At 43.4% G+C, this 23,857-nt stretch overlaps 3 protein-coding genes across 4 annotated transcripts in view; all 3 read right to left on the reverse strand.

Annotated features, from left to right (window-relative positions):
- Positions 1-5,421, reverse strand: part of vps33b (VPS33B late endosome and lysosome associated) — a 38,953-nt gene extending 33,532 nt beyond the window's left edge. For both annotated transcript variants that reach the window (XR_007246469.1, XM_048520656.1), the window contains exons 1-4: positions 5,290-5,421; positions 2,216-2,296; positions 1,014-1,075; positions 518-567 (exon numbers count right to left, since the gene is read on the reverse strand). Coding sequence is in view for 1 of the 2 variants with exons in the window: in XM_048520656.1 (XP_048376613.1) it covers positions 518-567; positions 1,014-1,075; positions 2,216-2,296; positions 5,290-5,409 (313 nt within the window). In the remaining variant the exon portion in view is untranslated. The remainder of the gene's footprint in view (positions 1-517; positions 568-1,013; positions 1,076-2,215; positions 2,297-5,289) is intronic.
- A 2,299-nt stretch (positions 5,422-7,720) lies between these two features.
- Positions 7,721-12,908, reverse strand: hddc3 (HD domain containing 3). Its single transcript, XM_048520657.2, has 4 exons — positions 12,658-12,908; positions 9,947-10,002; positions 8,773-9,013; positions 7,721-8,096 (listed from the first exon to the last, which is right to left on the reverse strand). The coding sequence occupies exons 1-4, from the start codon at positions 12,767-12,769 to the stop codon at positions 7,963-7,965; spliced, it is 543 nt and encodes a 180-aa protein (XP_048376614.1). The 5' UTR covers positions 12,770-12,908; the 3' UTR covers positions 7,721-7,962.
- A 5,597-nt stretch (positions 12,909-18,505) lies between these two features.
- Positions 18,506-23,593, reverse strand: ngrn (neugrin, neurite outgrowth associated). Its single transcript, XM_048520729.1, has 3 exons — positions 23,308-23,593; positions 20,162-20,272; positions 18,506-19,196 (listed from the first exon to the last, which is right to left on the reverse strand). Exons 1-3 carry the CDS (start codon positions 23,442-23,444, stop codon positions 18,536-18,538), a joined length of 909 nt encoding a protein of 302 aa, XP_048376686.1. The 5' UTR covers positions 23,445-23,593; the 3' UTR covers positions 18,506-18,535.
- Positions 23,594-23,857: the final 264 nt, after the last annotated feature.

Below are 23,857 nucleotides of genomic sequence, written 5' to 3' on the forward strand. Positions count from 1 at the left end.
AAAGTGGGACATAACACCAGCACTTCGTCGGAGGCTCACTGATGATGTTACCTAGAATGGTGACGAAACGTCTGAAAACTAACCTTCCAGCTCAGCGAGCAAACTCACATGTGGGTCTTTATTTATTTCACCTTGAGAATCATTTTTGTAAATGCTGACTTGTGAGATAACAATGCTCCCAAGAAAGATCAGCCTTTCAGAAGGGAGAGATGACTTTGCAGGTATATTGCTCAATGTGTGTGGAGGCTAGTTGATGTAGTGCACTCAGTTGGCAATTTGCTGCACCACCTTGTGGTCATGTTGTAAATTTGAAGATCTGACTTTTTGAAGACAACAACTAAACTCAAGTGACTAAGGAAATTACCAAATGCATCCCTGCAGATTGTGAAAGAAAACTGTGGGGATTAACACCATTATACACTTGCTAGTGGTCAAGCACACATCTGGACTCAAGATCAGTGCACTGTGTAAAATCACTTTCTCACACATACTCAAGACAGCATGTAAGCTCTCATACCTGCAACATGCTTCACACTGGCTATCCGGGGTCGGACCAGGAAACACAGTCTGTGAAAGGAAACAGGAAATTAACATGAGTTAAACACTCAGGAATCATGGTGTGGAGGTGCTGGTGTTGGGCTGGGGTGGACAAGGTCATAAATCACATGACACCAGGTTATAGTCCAACAGGTTTATTTGAAAAAACAAGCTTTCAGAGCCTCAAATAAATCTGTTGAGGACTATAACCTTGTGTTGTGAGATTTCTGACTCAGGAACCTTTCACTAATCGTTAGAATTCAAAATTCATTATTACTCACATTACATCACAGTCCCACAGACTCCATTCCCCTTTCAATCGTCTGCAGATTCTGTCCCCCCACTGGCAATCTCCCACAGACTCCAATCCCCTGGCAACTGCCCAAAATCCATTGCCTCACTGCTGAGCAAAGCTCATTACCTTTCCTTTTTCCACACATAATGACCTTCCTCCATACCCACAGAGTCATACTTACTGTTCACTCACTCCCTGAACCATTTTATTCTCCAATTTGTACAATTTCTCTACGTCATGTTGCTGTAAAACAAGCAGAATTATGATTGTCAGTCTTTCTTGCTGCATATTTTATTCTACTAGCATTGAATTGTCAATAATAAACTAAATTCATATTGAAATAAAACTGGATACACTGAGTAAATCCAGAAATAAAAAGGAGATTTAATATTTCAGATGGAGATGACTCTCAAATGTGAAGTAATTTGCTGAAATATAGGCTCCACAGCCCTGTAACTAAATTCCACATCTAGATATGTATCAGGTCACTCAAAATGCTTTTAACAAAGGTGGAGAACGCAACACTGTTGTTCATAAAGACAGCAGTCAGCAGCAACACTGGTACAATTCCAGCCTCAGGCAACTGGGTGGAGTTTGCACATTTTCCTTGTGCTGCCCGAGTTTCCTCCCACTGTCAAAAAAGGTGAAGGTTAGGTGGATCAGTGGGAAATGCATGTGGATGCTCTTTGGAGGGTCAGTGCAGACTTGATGGGTCGAATAGCCTTTATCTGCACTGTAGGGTTTCTATGGTTTCTACGATACTGCATGCGCTCCCTCAGTGCCGCACTTCAGAGTGAAAGGCTGGAACAAAGTATTAGCAGTGGATAGGAAGAAAGGTTTTAAATTCAGCACGGGTTGAAGAGAACCCGCAGACAGATTCAAACTGAGCGAGCAACCAAAAATGGCATCCAATGGGTACGCGAAGCCTTAAGAAATTTTGGCAGCAGCTGCAAGGAATGACTTAGCCCAAATTTCCAATGCCAGGAAATGCCTGCTCAGCCACGACTTGTTAACAGCTGGACAGGCTTCCAATAGGCTTCAATGAATGGTTGCAAGATTGAGTAATAGGATAGAGTTGAAACTGAGCTTGAGTCTTTGGATACTGGATAAAGAAGGAACCCTAAGGAATTAAGAGAGCTGACAGTGTAGCAGCCACAGAGATTGCATTCTATAGATCCCCAACAAAGGCAATGAGGCAGTTAATAATAGGATCCAGAGCAGTCTCACTTAGCTGATTCTTCAAAGCATCTGAATGTGATCCTCTGTGTTCAGAGTTTCAGGGCGGGGAGAGGAATATGCCCACCATGGCCTTGGACAAAGGATATATTGGTGCTGAATTAGCAGGATAGGTTGGGGACAGTTTTAAAGCAAGTATTAACTGACCTTCAGGATGGAGACATTTGCAATGCGGTCCAGAGGGCTCATCAAATCAGCTTCAATAAACAAATCCTTCTTTCCTGGTAACTAACAACACAGAAATTCCATTAAACAGGAGAAGGAATGGAAATGAGGAACTGTCACAGCTCTGTGTTTTTATTTTCTTAAAATACCACTTCTGTGTATTGAAAAATGCTCCAATCATAACAGAGTCAACTCCATTGGTCCTTCCAAGAGTCAATATGGAAATGAACACTCGGCCCATCACTTTCGCCTGTCCCTCTTATCATTCATACAGTCATAGAGATACACAGCATTGAAACAGACCCTTTGGGCCAGCTCGTCCCAGCCGACCAGAAATCCTATTTAAATTTAGTCCCATTTATCAGCATTTGGCCCATAATCCCTCCAAACCCTTCCTATTCATATACCATCCGGATGCTTTTAAAAAGTTATAATTGTACCAGATTCCACCACTTCTCACAGCTCATTCTGTATACACACCACCCTCTGCATGAAAAAGTTGTCCCTTAGGTCCCGTTTATATGTTTCCCCTCTCACCTTAAACTTATGCCCTCTAGTTTTGGACTCCCCAACCCTGCAGGAAAGACCTTGCCTATTTACCCTGGCCAAGCCCCTCATGGTTTTATCAACATCTGTAAGGTCACCCCTCAGTCTCTAACGCTGTAGGGAAAATAGCCCCAGCCTATTCAGCCTCTCCCTATAGCTCGAACTCTCCAAACCAGGCAACATCCTTGTAAATCTTTTCTAAGTCCTTTCAAGTTTCACAACGTCCTTCCCATATGAGGGAGACCAGAATTGCACACAATTTGCCAAAAGTGGCTGAACCAATCTCCTGTGCAGCCGCAACATGACCTCCCAACTCCTATACTCAACGTACTGACCAACAAAGGCAAGCATACCAAATACCTTCTTCACTATCTACTTACAACTCCACTTTCAAGAAACTATGAACCTCCACTCCTACGTCTCTTTATTCAGCAACACTCCCCAGGACGTTACCATTAAGTGTATAAGTCCTGACCTGATTTGCCTTTCCAAAATGCAACACCTCAGGATTTATCTAAATTAAACTCCATCTGCCACTCCTTGACTCATTGATCCATCTGATTAAGATCCCATTGTACTCGGAGGTAACTTTCTTCCCTATCAATTTTAGCATAATCTGCAAAGTTACAAACATACCTTCTATGTTCACAGCCAAATCATTTATATAAGTGATGATAAGCAGTGGACCCAGCACCAATCCTTGTGGCACATCCCTGGGCACAGGCCTCCAGTCTGAAAAGCAACCGTCCACCACGACCCCCTGTCTTTTACTGTTGAACCAGTTCTGTATCCAAACAGCTAGTTCTCTCTAAGATAATAAAATGTGAGGCTGGATGAACACAGCAGGCCAAGCAGCATCTCAGGAGCACAAAAGCTGACGTTTCGGGCCTAGACCCTTCATCAGAGAGGGGGATGGGGTGAGGGTTCTGGAATAAATAGGGAGAGAGGGGGAGGCGGACCGAAGATGGAGAGAAAAGAAGATAGGTGGAGAGGTAGGGAGGGGATAGGTCAGTCCAGGGAAGACAGACAGGTCAAGGAGGTGGGATGAGGTTAGTAGGTAGATGAGGGTGCGGCTTGGGGTGGGAGAAAGGGATGGGTGAGAGGAAGAACAGGTTAGGGAGGCGGAGACAGGTTGGACTGGTTTTGGGATGCAGTGGGTGGAGGGGAAGAGCTGGGCTGGTTGTGAGGTGCAGTGGGGGGAGGGGAACGAACTGGGCTGGTTTAGGGATGCGGTGGGAGAAGGGGAGATTTTGAAACTGGTGAAGTCCACATTGATACCATTAGGCTGCAGGGTTCCCAGACAGAATATGAGTTGCTGTTCCTGCAACCTTCGGGTGGCATCATTGTGGCACTGCAGGAGGCCCATGATGGACATGTCATCTAAAGAATGGGAGGGGGAGTGGAAATGGTTTGCGACTGGGAGGTGCAGTTGTTTGTTGCGAACTGAGTGGAGGTGTTCTGCAAAGCGGTCCCCAAGCCTCCGCTTGGTTTCCCCAATGTAGAGGAAGCCACACCGGGTACAGTGGATGCAGTATACCACATTGGCAGATGTGCAGGTGAACCTCTGCTTAATGTGGAATGTCATCTTGGGGCCTGGGATAGGGGTGAGGGAGGGAGGGAGCAAGTGTAGCATTTCCTGCGGTTGCAGGGGAAGGTGCCGGGTGTGGTGGGGTTGGAGGGCAGTGTGGAGCGAACAAGGGAGTCACGGAGAGAGTGGTCTCTCCGGAAAGCAGACAGGGGTGGGGATGGAAAAATGTCTTGGGTGGTGGGGTCGGATTGTAGATGGCGGAAGTGTCGGAGGATGATGCGTTGTATCCGGAGGTTGGTGGGGTGGTGTGTGAGAACGAGGGGGATCCTCTTGGGGCGGTTGTGGCGGGGGCGGGGTGTGAGGGATTTGTTGCGGGAAATACGGGAGACGCGGTCAAGGGCGTTCTCGATCACTGTGGGGGGAAAGTTGCGGTCCTTAAAGAACTTGGACATCTGGGATGTGCGGGAGTGGAATGTCTTGTCGTGGGAGCAGATGAGGCGGAGGCGGAGGAATTGGGAATAGGGGATGGAATTTTTGCAGGAGGGTGGGTGGGAGGAGGTGTATTCTAGGTAGCTGTGGGAGTCGGTGGACAGTTCTCTCTGTTGTCCATGCGATCTAACCTTGCTAGCCAGCTTACCATGAGGAACCTTATCAAACGCCTTACTGAAGTCCATATAGATCACATTCACTCAATAACCCCTCCCCCAAGGGTCAACCCGTCCGTTTTTCTTATCCATCGGTCAACTCATCCCACCAGGGGTCACTCCATCGCTTCTTCCCCCCACCCCCACACGCTAAACATTACCGTATGGGCTATAAACCGCCTCTCACTACACTACACTACCGGCGTCACCGTCTCCCTGTCTCCCTCCCAAACGGCCGGGGGGGTCACACCCTCCTTTCCCCTCTAGCCGTGTCACTTATCACCCACCCCGGCATGTCACGCCCTCCCCTCCCCGGAAGATGTCAGCCTTTCTCCCACCTGCTCCAGTAAGTAAATGAGTTGATCCCTGGCGATTCTTTTCAAGACGTCGAAATCCGGCAGCTCTGGAGCATCCCAGCGGCCCGCCATCTTATCCCAAGGAGCCGCTTCCGGGGTCATGTTTGGCGCTTCCGGCGCCGCGTCTCCTAGCAACCGGCGCGCAGTCTTCCCCGGGAACAGTAGGCCTCACATGGAGTCACTGTTTACAGCCAGAGCCGGGGAACTGGGGGGCAATTGTTCTGCTTCTGCTTAAACTGGAGCCCAAACCTCAGCTCAGCTGGAGCCTGCACTCAGATACTTTCTGATAACAGTGAGCAATACACGAAGTGTTATGTTTTTTGTAGCACTCCTTACCATGACCATTCTCCAGCATCTGCAGTTCCCATTATCTCTATAACTGGTCACCACTTTGCTGGGTTTACACAGTAAGCCAACTGGGGAGATCAAACTCACAGCTGAACACAAACCACAACTCCATTCACTCTACATCAATCTTTCCATCCCAATCCCTAACATTTCCCCAATGTTGGTAACTCTTCATTACGACCAAGTTAAGGAGACTCGCCGATGTGTCCTGATTCCAACCTAGCAGGTTATGCTTCATCAGTTTATCCTCTCCATGAAGTTTTACACTACTGGGTGTTACACATTTCTAAAAAACACCAGTTAATTGCGGAAAAGGTTTGACATGTCTGCATGAGAAAAAAACATTCTTTTTAAATGAGATAGTAGGAACTGCCGATGCTGGAGAATCTTCTTTTTCAATTACATCCCTTAAAGAGATGATAGTCGTGGTATGGGCTAGCCTTGAATTGAAAAAGATTTATTGTCACGTACTCACATGAGCACAATGAGGTTTACAAGTGTCAACATAATGGTACTATCTTAAGTACAAAAACAATTAGCTACAAAGCAGAAAAACAAAGTAAAAAAAGATAAACATTACAATCCTTCTTACTAAAACGTGGAAAAACAAAGAAACACAGTTTGCAGTTCAACACCTCAGTCTGTAAGTACATGGCCATGCTGGGCTTGTACTCAAGGGCTCGACCTTGACCTGCACTGCCAGCTCTTGCCACCTTGCAGCCTGTTCCTGTTCTTGCTCCTGCCAGCTGCCTCAGGTTGCCCACTCCCACTCTTAGAGTCACAGAGTCATACAGTATGGAAACAGACCCTTTAGTCCAACCAGCCCATGCCAAACATAATCACCAAACTACGCTGGTCCCACCTGTCTGCTCCAGGCTTATATACCCCCAAATCTTTCCTATTCACGGACTTGTCCAAATGTATTTTATCGTGAAATATAACACCTGTACCAAAACTATAATAAATTTTAATTAAGCCTGCAAACCCAGGAGCAGTTGCAAGATCCTCACTGCACTTCCACCATCCTTGCAGCTATCGATGTGGATGTACTAAATGAGGAATGGTCCGATCTTATCATAAAATGGCCCTGATGCTGTACAGTAACATATGGAGGTGAAGTACAGGAAAACTGTCTCAAATTGCAAACTGCTACCGTGAACCACGGGTGCCTGAGTCAATGAAAATAATGGACTTCTTGAACAAACAGTCCTTAATTTAAGCACTATCCTTAGAATTATAAAATTCCTACAGTGTGGAAGCAGAGTATTTGGCCCAGAGTCCACACTGAGCCTGATCACCCCCTACCCTATCCACATAACCCTGCATTTCCCATAGCTAACCCACCTAATCTGTGCATCTTTGAACTGTGGGAGGAAACCCACATAGACAGTTGCTGAGGGCAGAATCGAACCTGGGTCCCTGGGTGCTGTGAGGCTGGAGTGCTAACCACTAAGCCATCATGCTGCCATGCTGTAAGGAGAAGATATCCTTGCTAAGGAAGATACGTAAGCATTTGGAGATTCTGTGGGAGCCAGGCAGACATTCCAGAACATTAGCAACTAATTAGACTTGTTGTTAATTCAACCTGGTGAACCAATCAATGGCAGCTTACCTGCACAGAACTGTGCAAGCCAATGCTATAATATGTAGGGAAGGTCTGGTTGGAGCAGTTTTCAGGAGGCTTACCAGCCCTCTGTATCAGTTGGCTGGGCCTTTCTAACCTCCTGAGGTACTTGTGTGTTGGTTGAGGACCTCCTTGGATCTATAAACGGGTGCCTAAGTTCTCTGAATTTATACAAAGTACAGTTTCCATACTGAATTAATGTGTTGTCACCTCTGGCAAACTGAAATTCTTTTTGTGTGGATTCCTTAATAGTTCAGGGTGAAGACTCAAACATGGAGTTGGGTTTGCACGTGTTGGATGAAAAGAATTGAGAAACACCCTCCCATATAAAATGTACCTGCTATCAAGATCTTTATGGATGAAAATTACAAGGTACATTTTAAAATGTGTCAAAAATCAATCATTTAGCATCAAAATAAAGATGTGATGATAGAAGAATAGTAACCCACAGAACAAAAATGTTTTATTTTAAAGACAATAAAACAGGGAGGGATTCACAGCACAAGGTAAATGAGCAGCATTGATATATTCATTCAATCTGATCATCAAGGACATTCTTGAATATTTAAATTTAGAGATTATTATCTTGTCATTTAAAACTTCATTCCACAATGATAGACCTAATGGTAAAGTACTGCACGATCTTCTATCTTAAAATGTAATCAATTTCAAACAAAACCTCATTATCCAGTAAGAATATTTCTTTCTTTGAAAAGTGCATCCAGGCTCTTTTCAAGGATCTGATTCGTTCCTCGAAGTCCAGCAACCACTTGGGAAGCCCAGATGAAATATTGTTCAACGCGTTTCTCTGTCCATCCTGAAAAGGGATTCAGCAGAGCAAAAGTCAAGTCCATTCCCTCCACAGGTACCCGAACCCTCTGTTCTTTCCCATTCTATTCCTCGGCCCAGACCCTGGGGCTAATCTTGGTTCTTCAAATAATATCATTCAACATTTACTTTAGCCACTGTGGGGTTTGGTTAGCTCTGTTAGTTAGAAACCATGAATGAGTTGGGCTAAATGGCCTGTTTCCGTGCTGTAAACGTCTATAACTCTATGACTCAGAGTGTGGTGCAGAATGGTGCCAACTGCACAGCTTGAATTCCTTGGAAACTGCGGTAGTTCATGGAGACCTAAGCCCATGCCTTGATGCTATAAAACCATTTTTCTCTCTCAATGAGAGCATAATGGCAACGGCTCCTCATAGATTTAGCTAATTACCATATCTGAGCCACCATAATAGGTAGGCAGGGCTCTTTCCTAAGGCTCACAGCTCTGACAGTGCAGCATTCCTCCACTTCTGCACTGCATTGCCAGTCTAGTTTGTATGCTGAAGTGGGGTTTACCCAACATGCAGGGAGGGACTGGGAACTCAGGCTGTGCTTTCCTGTAGAGATGATGAAAGAATAATTGCTAGGACTCAGGGAACACAATAACAATTATACATGCGCTGGGAACCTGGTAGGAGAAAAACAAAAAGGACTGCATTGCTGACCTGCTGGAGTGCAGCGTTTGAGATCCCTCAGGTTGTACAGTTTATCTGCCAGTTTCACTAGTTTAGCTTCGTAGCTGCAGTGAGGGGCATGTTGGATCTGTAACTCCTTCCGTTTCTCCTTTGATAGAGACTTATCGTCTGTCACTTCAGCAACAATACTCCTCACCTTCTCTCCAAACCTCTCTGCAATCTCTGTAAACGTAGTGTCCGTATCTTCAACAGTGTCGTGCAGAAGTGCGGCCTTGACAAAAGGTGAGAAACAGAAAGATAAATCTCAGTTGTTCCACACATCACAGTTCAATTGTTGTTTTGGCCCCAATGAGCCATGTACTAACATACTCAGCTCTGAATTTTCACACTTCACCTAGGACTGGAATACATAGTCTAAGGTGAGACTGAGGGAGTGTAGCATGGTCAGCGTCTTTCATAATGATGTATCACAAAATTGTTACAGATTGAAAGGGGGGTCATTTGGCCCATCGTGTCTGCACTGGCTCTCCGAATGAACAGCTCGCTTCATGCCATTCCCCTACCACTTGCCCATCATTGTGCCCAACCTTGTGTTTCAGAGAACCATTTAATTCCTTTCCAAATGCCCTGACTGAACCTTGTGAAAGGAACATTTTTAGAATGCTGTGCTGGAATGGTGAGTAGGAGTAAGATGAAATGACATTGAGCTGAAATGTTAACCATTTCTGTCTTCACCAATGCTGCCAGACCTGCTGAGGTTCTCCAGTTTATCTATGCTTATCTCAGATCTCTAGCATTTGGAGTATTTTACTTTGTGCAAAGTGGAAGGCGATATGCACAGATCATAAACACAGGCAGAATGGTTATGCTGAACAGCATGGTTTTGTGCTATAAACCCAAAGCCGATACGTTAATACAGTGCAATGATGCTCTGTTTAAATTATGTTAAAAATCAATGTCGTTATTTTAAGACAAAGCAAGGATTTAATTAATGATCTTTTTGTGCAGAATCTGTAAAGTCCCCATTGTCCCAGACCATAATTTCAGAGGGTTTAACCTGAGGGTCACCACGCTTCAGACAAGGGGCGAGATTGAGAAGATCTCACCTTCGTGGTGACCTCAGGCAGTGTGGGAACAGGGTGGCATCACAAATCAGCCATCCAATCAACTGAGCTAACCAATGGTGCTCCCCTTCCCCATTTACCTGTAAGACAACCACATCTGTAATTCCAGCTTCGTGGGCCAAAATTCGGGCAACACCTTTAAACAAACAGATAAACAATAAATCCCACTAAGCAACATCCTTATCACAATCAACATTAGAAGAATGCAAGGTGATCTAATGAGGTGTGTAGATATTAAAAGGGAAGCAACAACATAGATATAGAGAGGATGGGCCAAATGCTGGCAAATGGGACTAGATTAATTTAGGCTATTTGGTCAGCATGGACAAGTCGGGCCAAAGGGTCTGTTTCCAACTCTACGAGTCTAGAAAGAGAAGTCATAGTTTCAGGCTAAGGGGTGTCAGATTTAAAACAGGGATAAGAGCCCGAAACATCAGCTTTTGTGCTCCTGAGATGCTGCTGGGCCTGCGGTGTTCATCCAGCCTCACATTTTATTATCTTGGATTCTCCAGCATCTGCAGTTCCCATTATCACTCATAAGATGAAGAGGAATTACTTCTCTCAGAGGGTCAGGAATCAAAGGACAGTCAGCAGGCCACTGAATAAACTTAAGGAGGAGATAGACCAATTTTCAATTTGTAGCAGATTAAAGGATAATGGGAAGGGGCAGGAATGTGGAGCTGAGGCTGAGATCAGCTGAGATTTTGAAATAGCAGAGCAGGGTTGAGGGGCTGAATGGCCTACTCATGCTCCTTGTACTTATGTTCTAAGTGAATGCAAAACTAATGTCCATCATGCATACAACAACAATAACATATATTTATGTAACATCTTTGGTGTCAAGAAACTTCAGAAGGGGGATAAAGAAACACAAGTGGATAAGACAGATGATGGAAATAGGCTGACAGGAGATAGGAATGTTTAGAGGTAGCCTGATGAAAAAAAGGTTTTGTAAAGCTTGTTTGAAATCAGCAACAGCTCGTTGTAGTGACTTATGTCTGATGGTGGTACAGAAATAAGCACCAGTTTAGAATAGAAGATAAGGCCTGAGGGATCAGCAAGTTATGATGATCTGGAATGCACTGCCCAAGAGGATGGGAGAAGCTGAACTTTCAAAAGGAAACTGGATAAATGCTCAAAGGATGAAAATGTACAAAGTGATGGAGAAAGGGGCAGGAGGTTGTGGGCACTATTTGGGTTGCTGTTTCACTGGGCTGGCGTATTAACAATGGACCAAATGTCCACCTTCTGTGCTGTAAGATTCTGGGATTGCAGCAGAGGCAGCAGTCAACAGCCTTGCAATGAATGGACTTAACATGTTAAAGTCAGAGAGGTTTATGGCATAGAAAAGGCCCTGAGTCCATGCCAGTCAAAAACAAGCAGCCAACTACTCTAATTCCATTATCTAGCACTTGCCCATAGCCTTGTGTACTTCAGTGCTTGAAAAATAATTCCATTTACAAACTTTAACAAATTTCAATTATCAATATGATCTCTGACCTTGTACAATAAATGCCAACAGTTAGCAGAAACTTATTCCGACTTATTTTTCCTTTTTATTTGTAACAACATGTAGAATTCTCGACCACATAAAGGCTGAGGAGGTCAAGTCAATTTACACAGTTTCAGAAATAGTTAGATTTCTAGAGGCTAAAGGTGTCAAGGACAGAATGGCATCACGACAGGGGTTCAACCACAATCATGTTGAATGGCAGAGTAGGCTGGATGGGCCAAATAGACAATTTTTGCTTCTATTTTCCATGTACAAGCACCACATCAATGAGCCTATAGCTCAGCTCTCATGCCTGCTACCAGTTCAAAGTTTGATTCCCTTTTACATTTCCACTCTCAAATCACAGCCTCTCCTATTACAACATTCATAGAATCCCTACTGTGGCGGAAGCAGGTCATTTGGCTCATTGAGTTCACTCCGATCCTCCCATGGCAAATTCACCTAATCTGCATATCCCTGGACACCGTAGGCAATTTTACATGGCCAATTACCCAACCTTTACATCTTTGGACTGGCATTCAAAATTCTTCTGGCATTTCTGCCAGTCAGTCAATCGGCGTCGGTCAACTGAAAACAAAAGATGCTGGAGATCTCGGAGGTCAGGCAGCATCCATGGAGAGACAGAGAGAGCTAATGTTTCGAGTATAGATGACTCTTCATCAGAGCTGAAATGAAGTGTGGAGGGGACAGCTTTATGCTATAGAGGGGGCGGGGGGGGGGACGTGCTGGGGGAGAAAGGATATTAACAGAACAGACTAAGTGGTCAGAATGTGAACAATGGTGTGTCTCATTGCCAGACTGGAAAGAGCAGACAGTCCCACTGGAACAGGGGGAAGGGAGAGAGGACATGGTGACAGAGAATGTTACAAGCAAAGTTAAAACAGAAGGAATGGGCTCACAGTTCGGAGGGGTTGAAATCAAAATATTGAGCCCAGAAGGTTGTAAAGTGTTAGTCCACTGTTGGGCGATGGCAGCCCTCTAACACAAGCCCAGTTCTTTAATGAATTAAATTTTAGAGACCCCCGATTCAGCTCGTAACTAGCTCCACACCCTCACCCTGCTATTTAAGGGGGAATTCCCCCAAACGCATTTGATTTTAAGACAAAATTTGTCCAAATTCTTTTCTTTGATTAACCCAGTATTTTTTTTTAATGTATAGAACGTGCTTTTTTTTCATGGAGTTTTTCCCATATTTAATGTGCAACTACAGAAACCTGTTGGGTTTGAGATTGGAGCTGGGTGTTGGGATCCGATCTCAGGGTTCTTTGCCGTCCTTACCCAGCGGGTGATTGATGTAGGGGGTCCCCTCTGGGTCTTTACGCCGTTGATTTTTGTGCTTGTTTGCTGCAAAATCAGCAGCTTCCAGGACCTGCTCCACGTCCGAACTCATTTCACCTTCCGCATCCGGATCAGCGAGAACGAAGCGGCGTATTTGCAGCTAGAGCCAGAGCAGAGAAAATATACACTTCCCAGAAAGAGCAGGGAGTTCCAGACGGAACACTGGGTGCGAGAAACAGCACCCAAACTCCGGGAAATACACTGCAGGCAAAGGACAGCTTAAAGAGGACAACCTCATTATTAGACCCTCACACACAAACACCAAGAATAATCAACTCAGAGAGGAAAACGCAGCAATAGAAACAGGTCTAGCAGCATCTATGGGTAGAGAGACAAAATTATGATGTTTTGAGTCTAGTACTGTCTTCTTCAGTACTCATTTCCTTGCACAGTGTATGAGTTTAATGTGGAGTGGACTCGATGGGCCGAATGGCCTTACTTCCACTCCGATGTCTTATGGTCTTATGGAGTTGGTTTGCACTCATACAGTCTTGCAGCACAGAAACAGACCCTTCGGTCCGAACAGTCCATGCCGAACATAATCCCAAACTGAACTAGTCCCAACTGCCTGCTCCTGGCCCATATCCCTCAAACCTTTTCCACTCACGTACTTATTCAAATGTTTTTTTTAAAGGTTGTAATTGCACGCATACCACTTCCTGGGGAAATTCATTCCACACCAGAACCACCCTCTGTAAAAACAACTGCCCCTCATGTCATTTTTAAATCTCTCTCCTCTCACCTTAAAAATGTGCCCCCTGGTCTAGAAAAAAAGACAGTACTCCTCATTGTTTTATACATCTCTATAAAGTCACCCCAACACTCCAGTGAAAAAACTCACAGCCTATCCATCTTTCTTTATAACTCAAATCTTCCATACCTGTCAACATCCTGATAAATCTCCTCAGAACCATCTCTAGTTTAATAATATCTATCCATAATAGAGCAACAAGAACCAGATATTGTACTCCAGAAGAGGCCTCACCCGTACTCCGCACAACCTCAACATGACTTCCCACTCCTATATTTAATGAAGGCAAATGTGCTAAGTGCCTTTTTAACCATCCTACCTGTATGTGATGCAAACTCAAAGAATTATGTACCTGATCATCTAGGTCCCCACGTTCTATAGCACTATGCAAGGCCCTACCATTAATTGTATGTCTTATCCTTATTTGTTATACCAAAATGCAAGACCTCACATTTATCCATATTGAACTCCATCGGCCATTTTTCAGCCCATTAACCCATTTGATCAAGATCCCTTTCTTAGAAAACTCTTCACTGTCTATTTATGTTTATATTTGAGACTGATTCACTACTGCATACATCTAGAGTCGTATCTCACCCAAAACGTTAACTCTGTTTCTTCCTTCAGAGATGCTGCCAGACCTGCTGAGTTTCTCCTGCGTTTTGTGCATTTGTTTCAGATCTCCAGTGTGTTTGGAATATCCAGCAAAATATCAAAATAACAGACATACAAAAGTTTATGCCAGAGAAAGGCTATTCAACTGTGAAGGGTCAACTTATATTGTACCTTTACTTCTGCAAAGTGGAGCATGTCCAAGGGAGCCAAGTAACCTCAGATCACATGGAAATGAATCCTGTAAAGCTTCGGGTAGGATGTCCCCTCTTGCCAGCCCATAAATAGTTATATGCAATCAAACTACGGCTCCTTGGTCATTACAGAAACTTGTATTACGACCGAACAAGACGCGCATTTTTAAAGGCACATTTTCTCAACAAACTTTCACTCATGTCCAAGTTATAGACTAGGATGGACAACACTAGAATCCAAATGTTGCCATCAGTAGCCTCTGCACGCACTTTAAATTTGACACAGGAACCGCAGCTACTGTTTTGTCAGGCAGCCTTAGATGGCTGAGGGAGGTTACCTTCGAATCTTCAGCTGGTCTCTCTCCAGGGAATGTTTGATGGAGATAGTGTCAAGAGAACTTTGCTTTGTTGAAAAGAGTTGAGCAGTTTTACTTTCAGTTTAAAAGAGTAGAGACATTTTTACTCAGTCTTTAAATCCAATTGTCCCCACTTGGAGTTTTTGATGAGGATAGTGCAGAGCCTGCTTTACTTTCAATTTAAAAGAGTAGAAGCAGCTTTACCCTGTATTTAACTCAATGTCGTCCTGTTCTAGGAGCATTTGATGGGGATAGTATCAAGGGAATTTTATTTTCTGTTTCCTTTCAATTATAAAATAGTAGAATCTTCAGATATCTCACTACTCAGCCCAAGAAGAACTAATCTCATGTTCAAAGACCAGCTTCAGCCAATGTTAGGACACAAAGGAAATTGTTCAAGTCCTGTATGTTGCCCACAACTAACCACATTTACTCTCAACCTCATCCTTAAAGTAAATACAGTAGTCAGCCAAAACGGCAGCAAGAATTTCTGACTGCTGGGGGGCAAAGATTAAAGTAACTGCAGGGAATCTGCTTTTAAATTGGATTTTGGAGAGACATATTAATGCTATGTTACAGTTGAGACCAAAAACGCTCAGAATATCTTCCATTAAACTTTGGAGCACAGAAAGCTTATCACATCAGGAACATTTGAGGACTCTGGGTCCATACTCAATGGAGTTTAGAAGGATGGGAGGGGGTGGGGGTCTGATTGTTCATGTATAAAGAGCAAGAGAGTAACTAGACAAAGGATTGGCCCACTTAAGGACAAAGAAGGAAAGTTATGCGCTGAGTCAGAGGAAATGGGTGACATTCTTAATGAGTACTTTGCATCGGTATTCACCAAGGAGAGGGACATGACAGATGTTGAGGTTAGGGATAGATGTTTGCGTACTCGAGGTCAAGTCAGCATAAGGAGGGAGGAAGTGTTGGGTGTCCTAAAAGGCATTAAGGTGGACAAGTCCCTTGTCCTGATGGGATCTATCCCAGGTTATTGAGGGAAGCGAGAAAGGGGGATCAAGAGTTACAGAAAGTGGGACAACGGGGTTGAGAAATCTATTAGCCAAGATCGAATAGCAGGGTAGATTCAATGGAGACTGACTTGATAGAGGTGTACAAAATGATCAGAGGTATAGATAGAGTGGACAGCCAGAGACTTTTTCCAAGGGTGGAGGTAGCTATTACAAGGGGGCATAGTTTTACAGTGAGTGGAGGTAGACATGGGGAGACATCAGAGGTAGGTTCTTTATTCAGAGAGTGGTAGGGCCATGGAAAGCATTGCCGGAGAGGGTAGTGGAGTCGGCCTCATTAGGGACATTTAAGCAGCTAATAGATAGGCATATGGATGATAGTATAAGGTAGGGGTGAAGGTTAGATAGACCTTAGGATTAGGGTAAAAAGATCAGCACAACATCGTGGGCCGAAAAGCCTGTACTATGCTGTACTGTTCTATGTTCTATGGGCTGAATGGCCTAATTTCTGCTCCTGTCTAATAGTCTTATAAATAAAGTGCAGCACAAAAGTAAGAGGTCTGATATGTGCTACACTTTGTTAGTAAGGAAAAAGGGTTAAGACCTCATGTAGTTCTTAGTCATTACAGTTCTTTATTGTGCAGTGCTGCTTGTATAGATTTCAATTTCTATAGTTAGCAGACTCCAAAGACTCTCCAGTCCTGGCATTACAAGGTGGTGAGGGCAGATTCTCCAATTCTCTCAGAGTATGAGCAGGAAATGGTGGGAAAATAAGGCACCAAAAAGAGCAGTGTCCAGTACAAGTAGGCATACAAGTCAGGGACATGGTCTTTCAAAACATAGTCACAGAGAAGGAAATCCAAGATTGTCAACCTTCCTGTACTTTGGGACATTGAGAATCCAGCTGTCTCTTCTGAGGAGAATCAGTCGTTTCTTGAAGAAAGTGAATGAATAAGTAGTCTACTTATCACGCAGAATCTGCTAAGGTGGGATAGCAACTACAGTCACAGTTAGATGAAGCAACAGCTCTCAGAATACACTGATCAGACCCTGTTGGGAAGCAAGGAATTAATCTCCTACTAATTCAAACATTAAGGAAAGCAAGCAAAGCCTCAAATATGCTTCAAAGTTTTAAAGTGACCGTAGAATCTGAAATATCCAGATTTATAAAATTATGAGATCTTCTAGTCATGCAAGGAAGACGCCTCAGAAGTTCAAAACAAATTCAAGACTATTGAAACTTGAGACGGGATGGATGATGCCACACCAATGTAGGCAGAAGTCAATCATTCGCAACAAATCTTTTCAATACAGAGAAGATAAACGTGAGCTTGACATCTTCAGAGAAAATTCCCAGCAAAAGCCCATCAAGAAGAAATACAACAACTTCCAAGTAGAGGAATAGATAGTCATAGTCATACAGCATGGAAACAGACCCTTCGGTCCAACCAGTCCATGCAGATCATGTTCTCAAACTAAACTAGTCCCACCTGCCTGCAGTTGGCCCATATCTCTCCAAACTTTTCCTGTTCATGAACTTATCCAAAAGTCTCTTAAACATTATATAGTCATACAGCATGGAAACAGACCCTTCGGTCCAATCGCTCCATGCCAATTATGTTTAGCTGATGATAAACTAGCCAGAGAAAGAGAGATCCTTAAACTGTGTCCACATACAGAAATTGTTCATTTGAAAGAGAAATCCATCAGGAAGACACAAACTCTAGCGAGCTTTTTCCATCAAAGGCTACAAGCCCAGACTATTGAGCTCCTGGAGACACAGAATGCCTTGGCAAAGTCTAAAGCTGAATCTCAAAATGAACTGTAGCAGCTAAAAGCTCAACAGAAATTAGCACAGTCTCATTCCCTGAGTGAAGTGATGGAGTCCAGCCAATGGCAGTCAGGCAGCAGTCAAGCTTCGTAGGCTGAAAACGGTACACTCAGTTGTTTTCATCCAAGTGACACAGCAAAAAGCTATATTAGAGGAAAAGCCATTTTCTCACAGAAATATTCAGAATTCCAAGATCAAAATGAACCACTAGCTGAAGAAAACATCTGCTACAGTTAATGAACAACTACTTGGTCTTTCTAAAAGGAAACCTAGGGGAAGGTAACTCATTAATGACAGAGATAATCTTCGGAAATTGTCTTTCAAATAGCTCTACAAATCAGAATACCACACACACCCTAAAACTAGAAGACACAGGTTTAAGGTGAGAGGGGAAAGATTTTAAAAGGACCTAAGGGGTAAACTTTTCATGCAAAGGGTGGTGCACGTATGGAACAAACTGCCAGAGGAAGTGGAGGAGCTGAGTACAATTACAACATTTAAAAGGCATCTATAAGAGTACATGAACAGAGCGGTTTAGAGGGATATGGGCCAAATGCTGGCAAGTGGAACTAGGTCAGATTGGCATATCTAGTTGGCACAGATAAATTGGACTGGAGGGTTTGTTTCAATGCCGTATGAGAGAAAGGTGGGCTGCAAAAACTGGGCTATACTTCAGGTTTCGGGAGACACAGGTTCAGATTCCACTCCAGAGATCCAACTGCAAAATGTGACCCCTCCAATGAGGGAGTGCTGCATTGTCAATGATGCCACTTCCAGGACTAACAGGAAACTGAAGCCACACCTAACCTAAAGTGGATACAATGCATCCTCGAGTAATATATGAAGGGATGAGAAGTGCTGTCAAGTATCCTGATCCATATTTATTCTTCAACAAAGGAAAATAACAAAGATATATCTGATTATTGTCATATTGCTGACTGTGGGAGCTTGCTACGTGCAAATTGCTTGCCCTGTTTCCTACACAGTGACTGTGACTGTACTTCACAAATACTCGAATAGTTTGGAAAGAGCTTGTGTCTGAAATGGTGAAATGTGCTACAGTAATGCAAATCTTAGATTCATGAGTGACTTTATTGTACAAATTATTTTTCCTCTTTAGGGTTATTTAAGGAGTCCACGTTGTTAACCCTATACAGAAAGTCGCCTTCCTGGTCATAAAACTCACAACCCTTCTGTACAACTTTAATTTGGTTTTCAGACCCATTTGCGCTGAACGCCTGCAAATCCTCATCAGTCTCTGGGATACCCAGTGGTTGTTCCCCATCAGACATCCTGCTGGTTTCGTTGTATTCTTCCCTCTCAGCACAAGCAGCCACGTTTTTTCCAAATCCGACTTTCATTACATCAGCATTGCTCTGAGATTGGCGCTTCTGGTAGACATTCTGTTGGACAAGATCCATTCTGCCACGTTCCTTTCCAATGGCTTTGTGCACTCTGCCATTTAGGTTAGATTGTGCAGGAAGTGTTACTGTGTCCCACAAGAGTCTGGGCCGGACACCGTGATCTGTGATTGGTTTAGATTCAATCAGTGCTTTTACATTTGGAGAACTGGCAGTCAGCTGCTTTGCTCCCTGTAGGAGAGTCAGAGTCACTCCTTGAACATTTGTATCCTGCTTCATTCTTCTCTTTAATGAAGGGGTAAATTTGCTTCTCAGTACTCTCAAGACAACATCTTCACTCACTGAAAATCCCTCTGCCAGCTGTGCCACACTCCACTCTTCTGGAGACTGTGCCCTCAAAAACCTGAAACACGTTAGAAATCAAATTAATTAACATTAAAACCAGAGACCCAAGTAATTTTCTGGGGATAATGGGAACTGCAGATACTGCAGAATCCAAGATAACAAAGTGTTGAGCTGGATGAACACAGCAGGCCAAGCAGCATCTTAAGCTGACGTTTTGGGCCTAGACCCTTCATCAGAAAAGGGGGCGGGGGAGAGGGTTCTGAAATAAATAGGGAGAGACGGGGAGGCAGATCGAAGATGAATAGAGAAGATAGATGGAGAGGAGACAGAAAAGTTAAAGAGGCGGGGAGGGAACCAGTAGAGGTGAGTGTAGGTGGGAAGGTAGGGAGGGGATAGGTCAGTCCAGGAAGGACGGACAGATTAAGGGGGTGGGATGAGGCTAGTAGGTAGGAAATGGGGGTGCAGCTTGAGGTGGGAGGAGGGGATAGGTGCGAGGAAGAACAGGTTACAGAGGCGGGGATGAGCTGGGCTGGTTTTGGGATGCAGTAGTGGGAGGGGAGATTTTGAAGCTTGTGAAATCCACATTGATACCATTGGGCTGCAGGGTTCCCAAGCGGAATGAGATGCTATTCCTGCAACATTCGGGTGGCATCGTTGTGGCACTCCCAGGATGGACATGTCGTCTAAAGAATGGGAGGGGGAGTTGAAATGGTTCATGATTAGGAGGTGCAGTTGTTTAGTGCAAACCGAACGTAGGTGTTCCGCAAAGCAGACCCCAAGCCTCTGCTTGGTTTCCCCAACGTAGAGGAGTCCACAATGGATATGCAGGTGAACATGTACTTGATGTGGAAAGTCTTTTTGGGTGGGGGTGGGGGGTGTACCTCTTCACTCTGCTCCCTACAGTTTTAGGCAGGGCATTTACTCGTCATAGTTGTCACCAAGCCTCTCACTGTTTCAGTGGACTTTACAGACTAACAAACACCAGTCAAAATTAGAGCTAACAGTCCTGGCTTTAACTCTTACCTCATCTGCTGCATTGCTTGTGTTGTTAGTGTCCGTGGGGGAGGACCAGAAAGACCCAACTCTGCCCGAATTCTCCGATACTTAATGGCTTTCGTTTTCCGTTTCTCAGCTCTGTACATGAGAGGTGGAACAGAGCAATAATTTCGAAAGTCTACTTCAGCAACTCAAAGGACACCTTTGGTAACTATTACTAACAAAGCATACAACAGTTTAAACTGAGGTTATTCAAATGTTTGAACATTCTGTTCTTATGGTTACCATTTGTCAATGCAACTTTTAACTATCGCTGCAGTAGTCAGTGTGAGTTAATGTAATAGTTATTGAGGTAAACTAATGCTCCAGTAGTCAGTGAGTTAATGTAATAGTTATTGAGCATTAACTAATGCTGCAATAGTTACTGAGCTAATGTAATAGTTATTGAGAGTAAACTAACGCTCCAGTAGTCAGTGTGAGTTAATGTAATGGTTATTGAGAGTAAACTAACGCTGCAGTAGTCAGTCTGAGCTAATGTAATGGTTATTGAGAGTAAACTAACGCTGCAGTAGTCAGTGTGAGTTAATGTAATAGTTATTGAGCGTAAACTAACGCTGCAGTAGTCAGTGCGAGTTAATGTAATAGTTATTGAGAGTAAATTAACGCTGTAGTCAGTGTGAGTTAATGTAATAGTTATTGAGCGTAAACTAACGCTGCAGTAGTCAGTGCGAGTTAATGTAATAGTTAATGAGAGTAAACTAACGCTGCAGTAGTCAGTGCGAGTTAATGTAATGGTTATTGAGAGTAAACTAACGCTGCAGTAGTCAGTCTGAGCTAATGTAATGGTTATTGAGAGTAAACTAACGCTGCAGTAGTCAGTGTGAGTTAATGTAATAGTTAATGAGAGTAAACTAACGGTGCAGTAGTCAGTGCGAGTTAATGTAATGGTTATTGAGAGTAAACTAATGCTGCAGTAGTCAGTGTGAGTTAATGTAATAGTTAATGAGAGTAAACTAACGGTGCAGTAGTCAGTGCGAGTTAATGTAATGGTTATTGAGAGTAAACTAATGCTGCAGTAGTCAGTGTGAGTTAATGTAATGGTTATTGAGAGTAAACTAACGGTGCAGTAGTCAGTGTGAGCTAATGTAATAGTTATTGAGAGTAAACTAATGCTGCAGTAGTCAGTGCGAGTTAATGTAATGGTTATTGAGAGTAAACTAATGCTGCAGTAGTCAGTGTGAGTTAATGTAATAGTTAATGAGAGTAAACTAACGGTGCAGTAGTCAGTGCGAGTTAATGTAATGGTTATTGAGAGTAAACTAACGCTGCAGTAGTCAGTGCGAGTTAATGTAATGGTTATTGAGAGTAAACTAACGGTGCAGTAGTCAGTGTGAGCTAATGTAATAGTTATTGAGAGTAAACTAATGCTGCAGTAGTCAGTGCGAGTTAATGTAATGGTTATTGAGAGTAAACTAACGGTGCAGTAGTCAGTGCGAGTTAATGTAATAGTTAATGAGAGTAAACTAACGGTGCAGTAGTCAGTGCGAGTTAATGTAATGGTTATTGAGAGTAAACTAACGCTGCAGTAGTCAGTGCGAGTTAATGTAATGGTTATTGAGAGTAAACTAACGCTGCAGTAGTCAGTGTGAGTTAATGTAATAGTTAATGAGAGTAAACTAACGCTGCAGTAGTCAGTGTGAGTTAATGTAATGGTTATTGAGGGTAAACTAACGCTGCAGTAGTCAGTGTGAGTTAATGTAATGGTTATTGAGAGTAAACTAACGGTGCAGTAGTCAGTGCGAGTTAATGTAATGGTTATTGAGAGTAAACTAACGCTGCAGTAGTCAGTGCGAGTTAATGTAATAGTTAATGAGAGTAAACTAACGCTGCAGTAGTCAGTGCGAGTTAATGTAATGGTTATTGAGAGTAAACTAACGCTGCAGTAGTCAGTCTGAGTTAATGTAATGGTTAATGAGAGTAAACTAACGCTTCAGTAGTCAGTCTGAGTTAATGTAATAGTTATTGAGAGTAAACTAACGCTGCAGTAGTCAGTGCGAGTTAATGTAATGGTTATTGAGAGTAAACTAACGCTGCAGTAGTCAGTGCGAGTTAATGTAATGGTTAATGAGAGTAAACTAACGCTGCAGTAGTCAGTCTGAGTTAATGTAATGGTTATTGAGAGTAAACTAACGCTGCAGTAGTCAGTGTGAGTTAATGTAATGGTTATTGAGAGTAAACTAACGCTGCAGTAGTCAGTCTGAGTTAATGTAATAGTTATTGAGCGTTAACTAATGCTGCAGTAGTCAGTGTGAGTTAGTGTAATAGTTAATGAGAGTAAACTAACGCTGCAGTAGTCAGTGCGAGTTAATGTAATGGTTATTGAGAGTAAACTAACGCTGCAGTAGTCAGTCTGAGTTAATGTAATGGTTATTGAGAGTAAACTAACGCTGCAGTAGTCAGTGCGAGTTAATGTAATGGTTATTGAGAGTAAACTAACGCTGCAGTAGTCAGTGCGAGTTAATGTAATGGTTAATGAGAGTAAACTAATGCTGCAGTAGTCAGTGTGAGTTAATGTAATGGTTAATGAGAGTAAACTAACGCTGCAGTAGTCAGTCTGAGTTAATGTAATGGTTATTGAGAGTAAACTAACGCTGCAGTAGTCAGTGCGAGTTAATGTAATGGTTATTGAGAGTAAACTAACGCTGCAGTAGTCAGTGTGAGTTAATGTAATGGTTAATGAGAGTAAACTAACGGTGCAGTAGTCAGTGCGAGTTAATGTAATGGTTATTGAGAGTAAACTAACGCTGCAGTAGTCAGTGCGAGTTAATGTAATGGTTATTGAGAGTAAACTAATGCTGCAGTAGTCAGTGCGAGTTAATGTAATAGTTAATGAGAGTAAACTAACGCTGCAGTAGTCAGTGTGAGTTAATGTAATGGTTATTGAGAGTAAACTAACGGTGCAGTAGTCAGTGCGAGTTAATGTAATGGTTATTGAGAGTAAACTAACGCTGCAGTAGTCAGTCTGAGTTAATGTAATAGTTATTGAGCGTTAACTAATGCTGCAGTAGTCAGTGTGAGTTAGTGTAATAGTTAATGAGAGTAAACTAACGGTGCAGTAGTCAGTGCGAGTTAATGTAATAGTTAATGAGAGTTAACGAATGAACTCTTTTCACCTGATTATTTCCTCCAACTCCTTCCCTTCGGCCACGGGCTCCCTGCCGCCTCTGGAGCCCCTCAGGGATCGGGCGGCCTGGACCTGGGCCGGAGGCTGGAGCCGGACGATTCTCTGAGCCGCCGCCGAGAGCCACATGAAGCTCCGCCGCGATCCCGCCCCGGCGGTAACAGCGTGAAGGCTCCACACCTTGGTATTCCGGTGGTAATAGTCATCGCTGAAGAATCGTTCCGCCTTTCGCTTGGGCCTAGTCTGGGAGCTGCGGCTGAAGCTCGACTTGAAAAATGACCAATTTACTTGGAGATATTTCTAATTTGTTGATATTTCTAATCAAACTGTTCATAAATGTTCTGTTACAGTCCTGGAGGAGATAGGATTTGACTCCAAACCTCCTGGCTCAGAGAAAGGGACACTACCATTGCAGTACACCAGCCCTGCCTCTTCATTTGTTCATTCGTACACATGTCTGTCTTCCTGCTCTGAAGCTGTTGATTCTTGCTGGGGCCAAAAACTCAACCAACTAGCTATCCTTCTCCAGTGTCTGTACGATA

Source organism: Stegostoma tigrinum, chromosome 36 (genome assembly GCF_030684315.1).
Source record: "Stegostoma tigrinum isolate sSteTig4 chromosome 36, sSteTig4.hap1, whole genome shotgun sequence".
NCBI classification, from domain to species: domain Eukaryota; kingdom Metazoa; phylum Chordata; class Chondrichthyes; order Orectolobiformes; family Stegostomatidae; genus Stegostoma; species Stegostoma tigrinum.

What these genes read in the sequence shown, in the direction of transcription:
- hddc3 (XM_048520657.2), bottom strand. Translation starts at nt 12,769, where the DNA reads ATGAGTTCGGACGTGGAGCAGGTCCTGGAAGCTGCTGATTTTGCAGCA. An exon ending in CTACATCAATCACCCGCTGG is followed by an intron (nt 10,003 to 12,657) that starts GTAAGGACGGCA and finishes GTTTGTTTAAAG; the next exon opens with GTGTTGCCCGAATTTTGGCC. An exon ending in CAAACGCTGCACTCCAGCAG is followed by an intron (nt 8,097 to 8,772) that starts GTCAGCAATGCA and finishes ATCCCTTTTCAG; the next exon opens with GATGGACAGAGAAACGCGTT.
- ngrn (XM_048520729.1), bottom strand. Translation starts at nt 23,444, where the DNA reads ATGTGGCTCTCGGCGGCGGCTCAGAGAATCGTCCGGCTCCAGCCTCCG. An exon ending in GAGTTGGAGGAAATAATCAG is followed by an intron (nt 20,273 to 23,307) that starts GTGAAAAGAGTT and finishes TCTCATGTACAG; the next exon opens with AGCTGAGAAACGGAAAACGA. An exon ending in CAAGCAATGCAGCAGATGAG is followed by an intron (nt 19,197 to 20,161) that starts GTAAGAGTTAAA and finishes AACGTGTTTCAG; the next exon opens with GTTTTTGAGGGCACAGTCTC.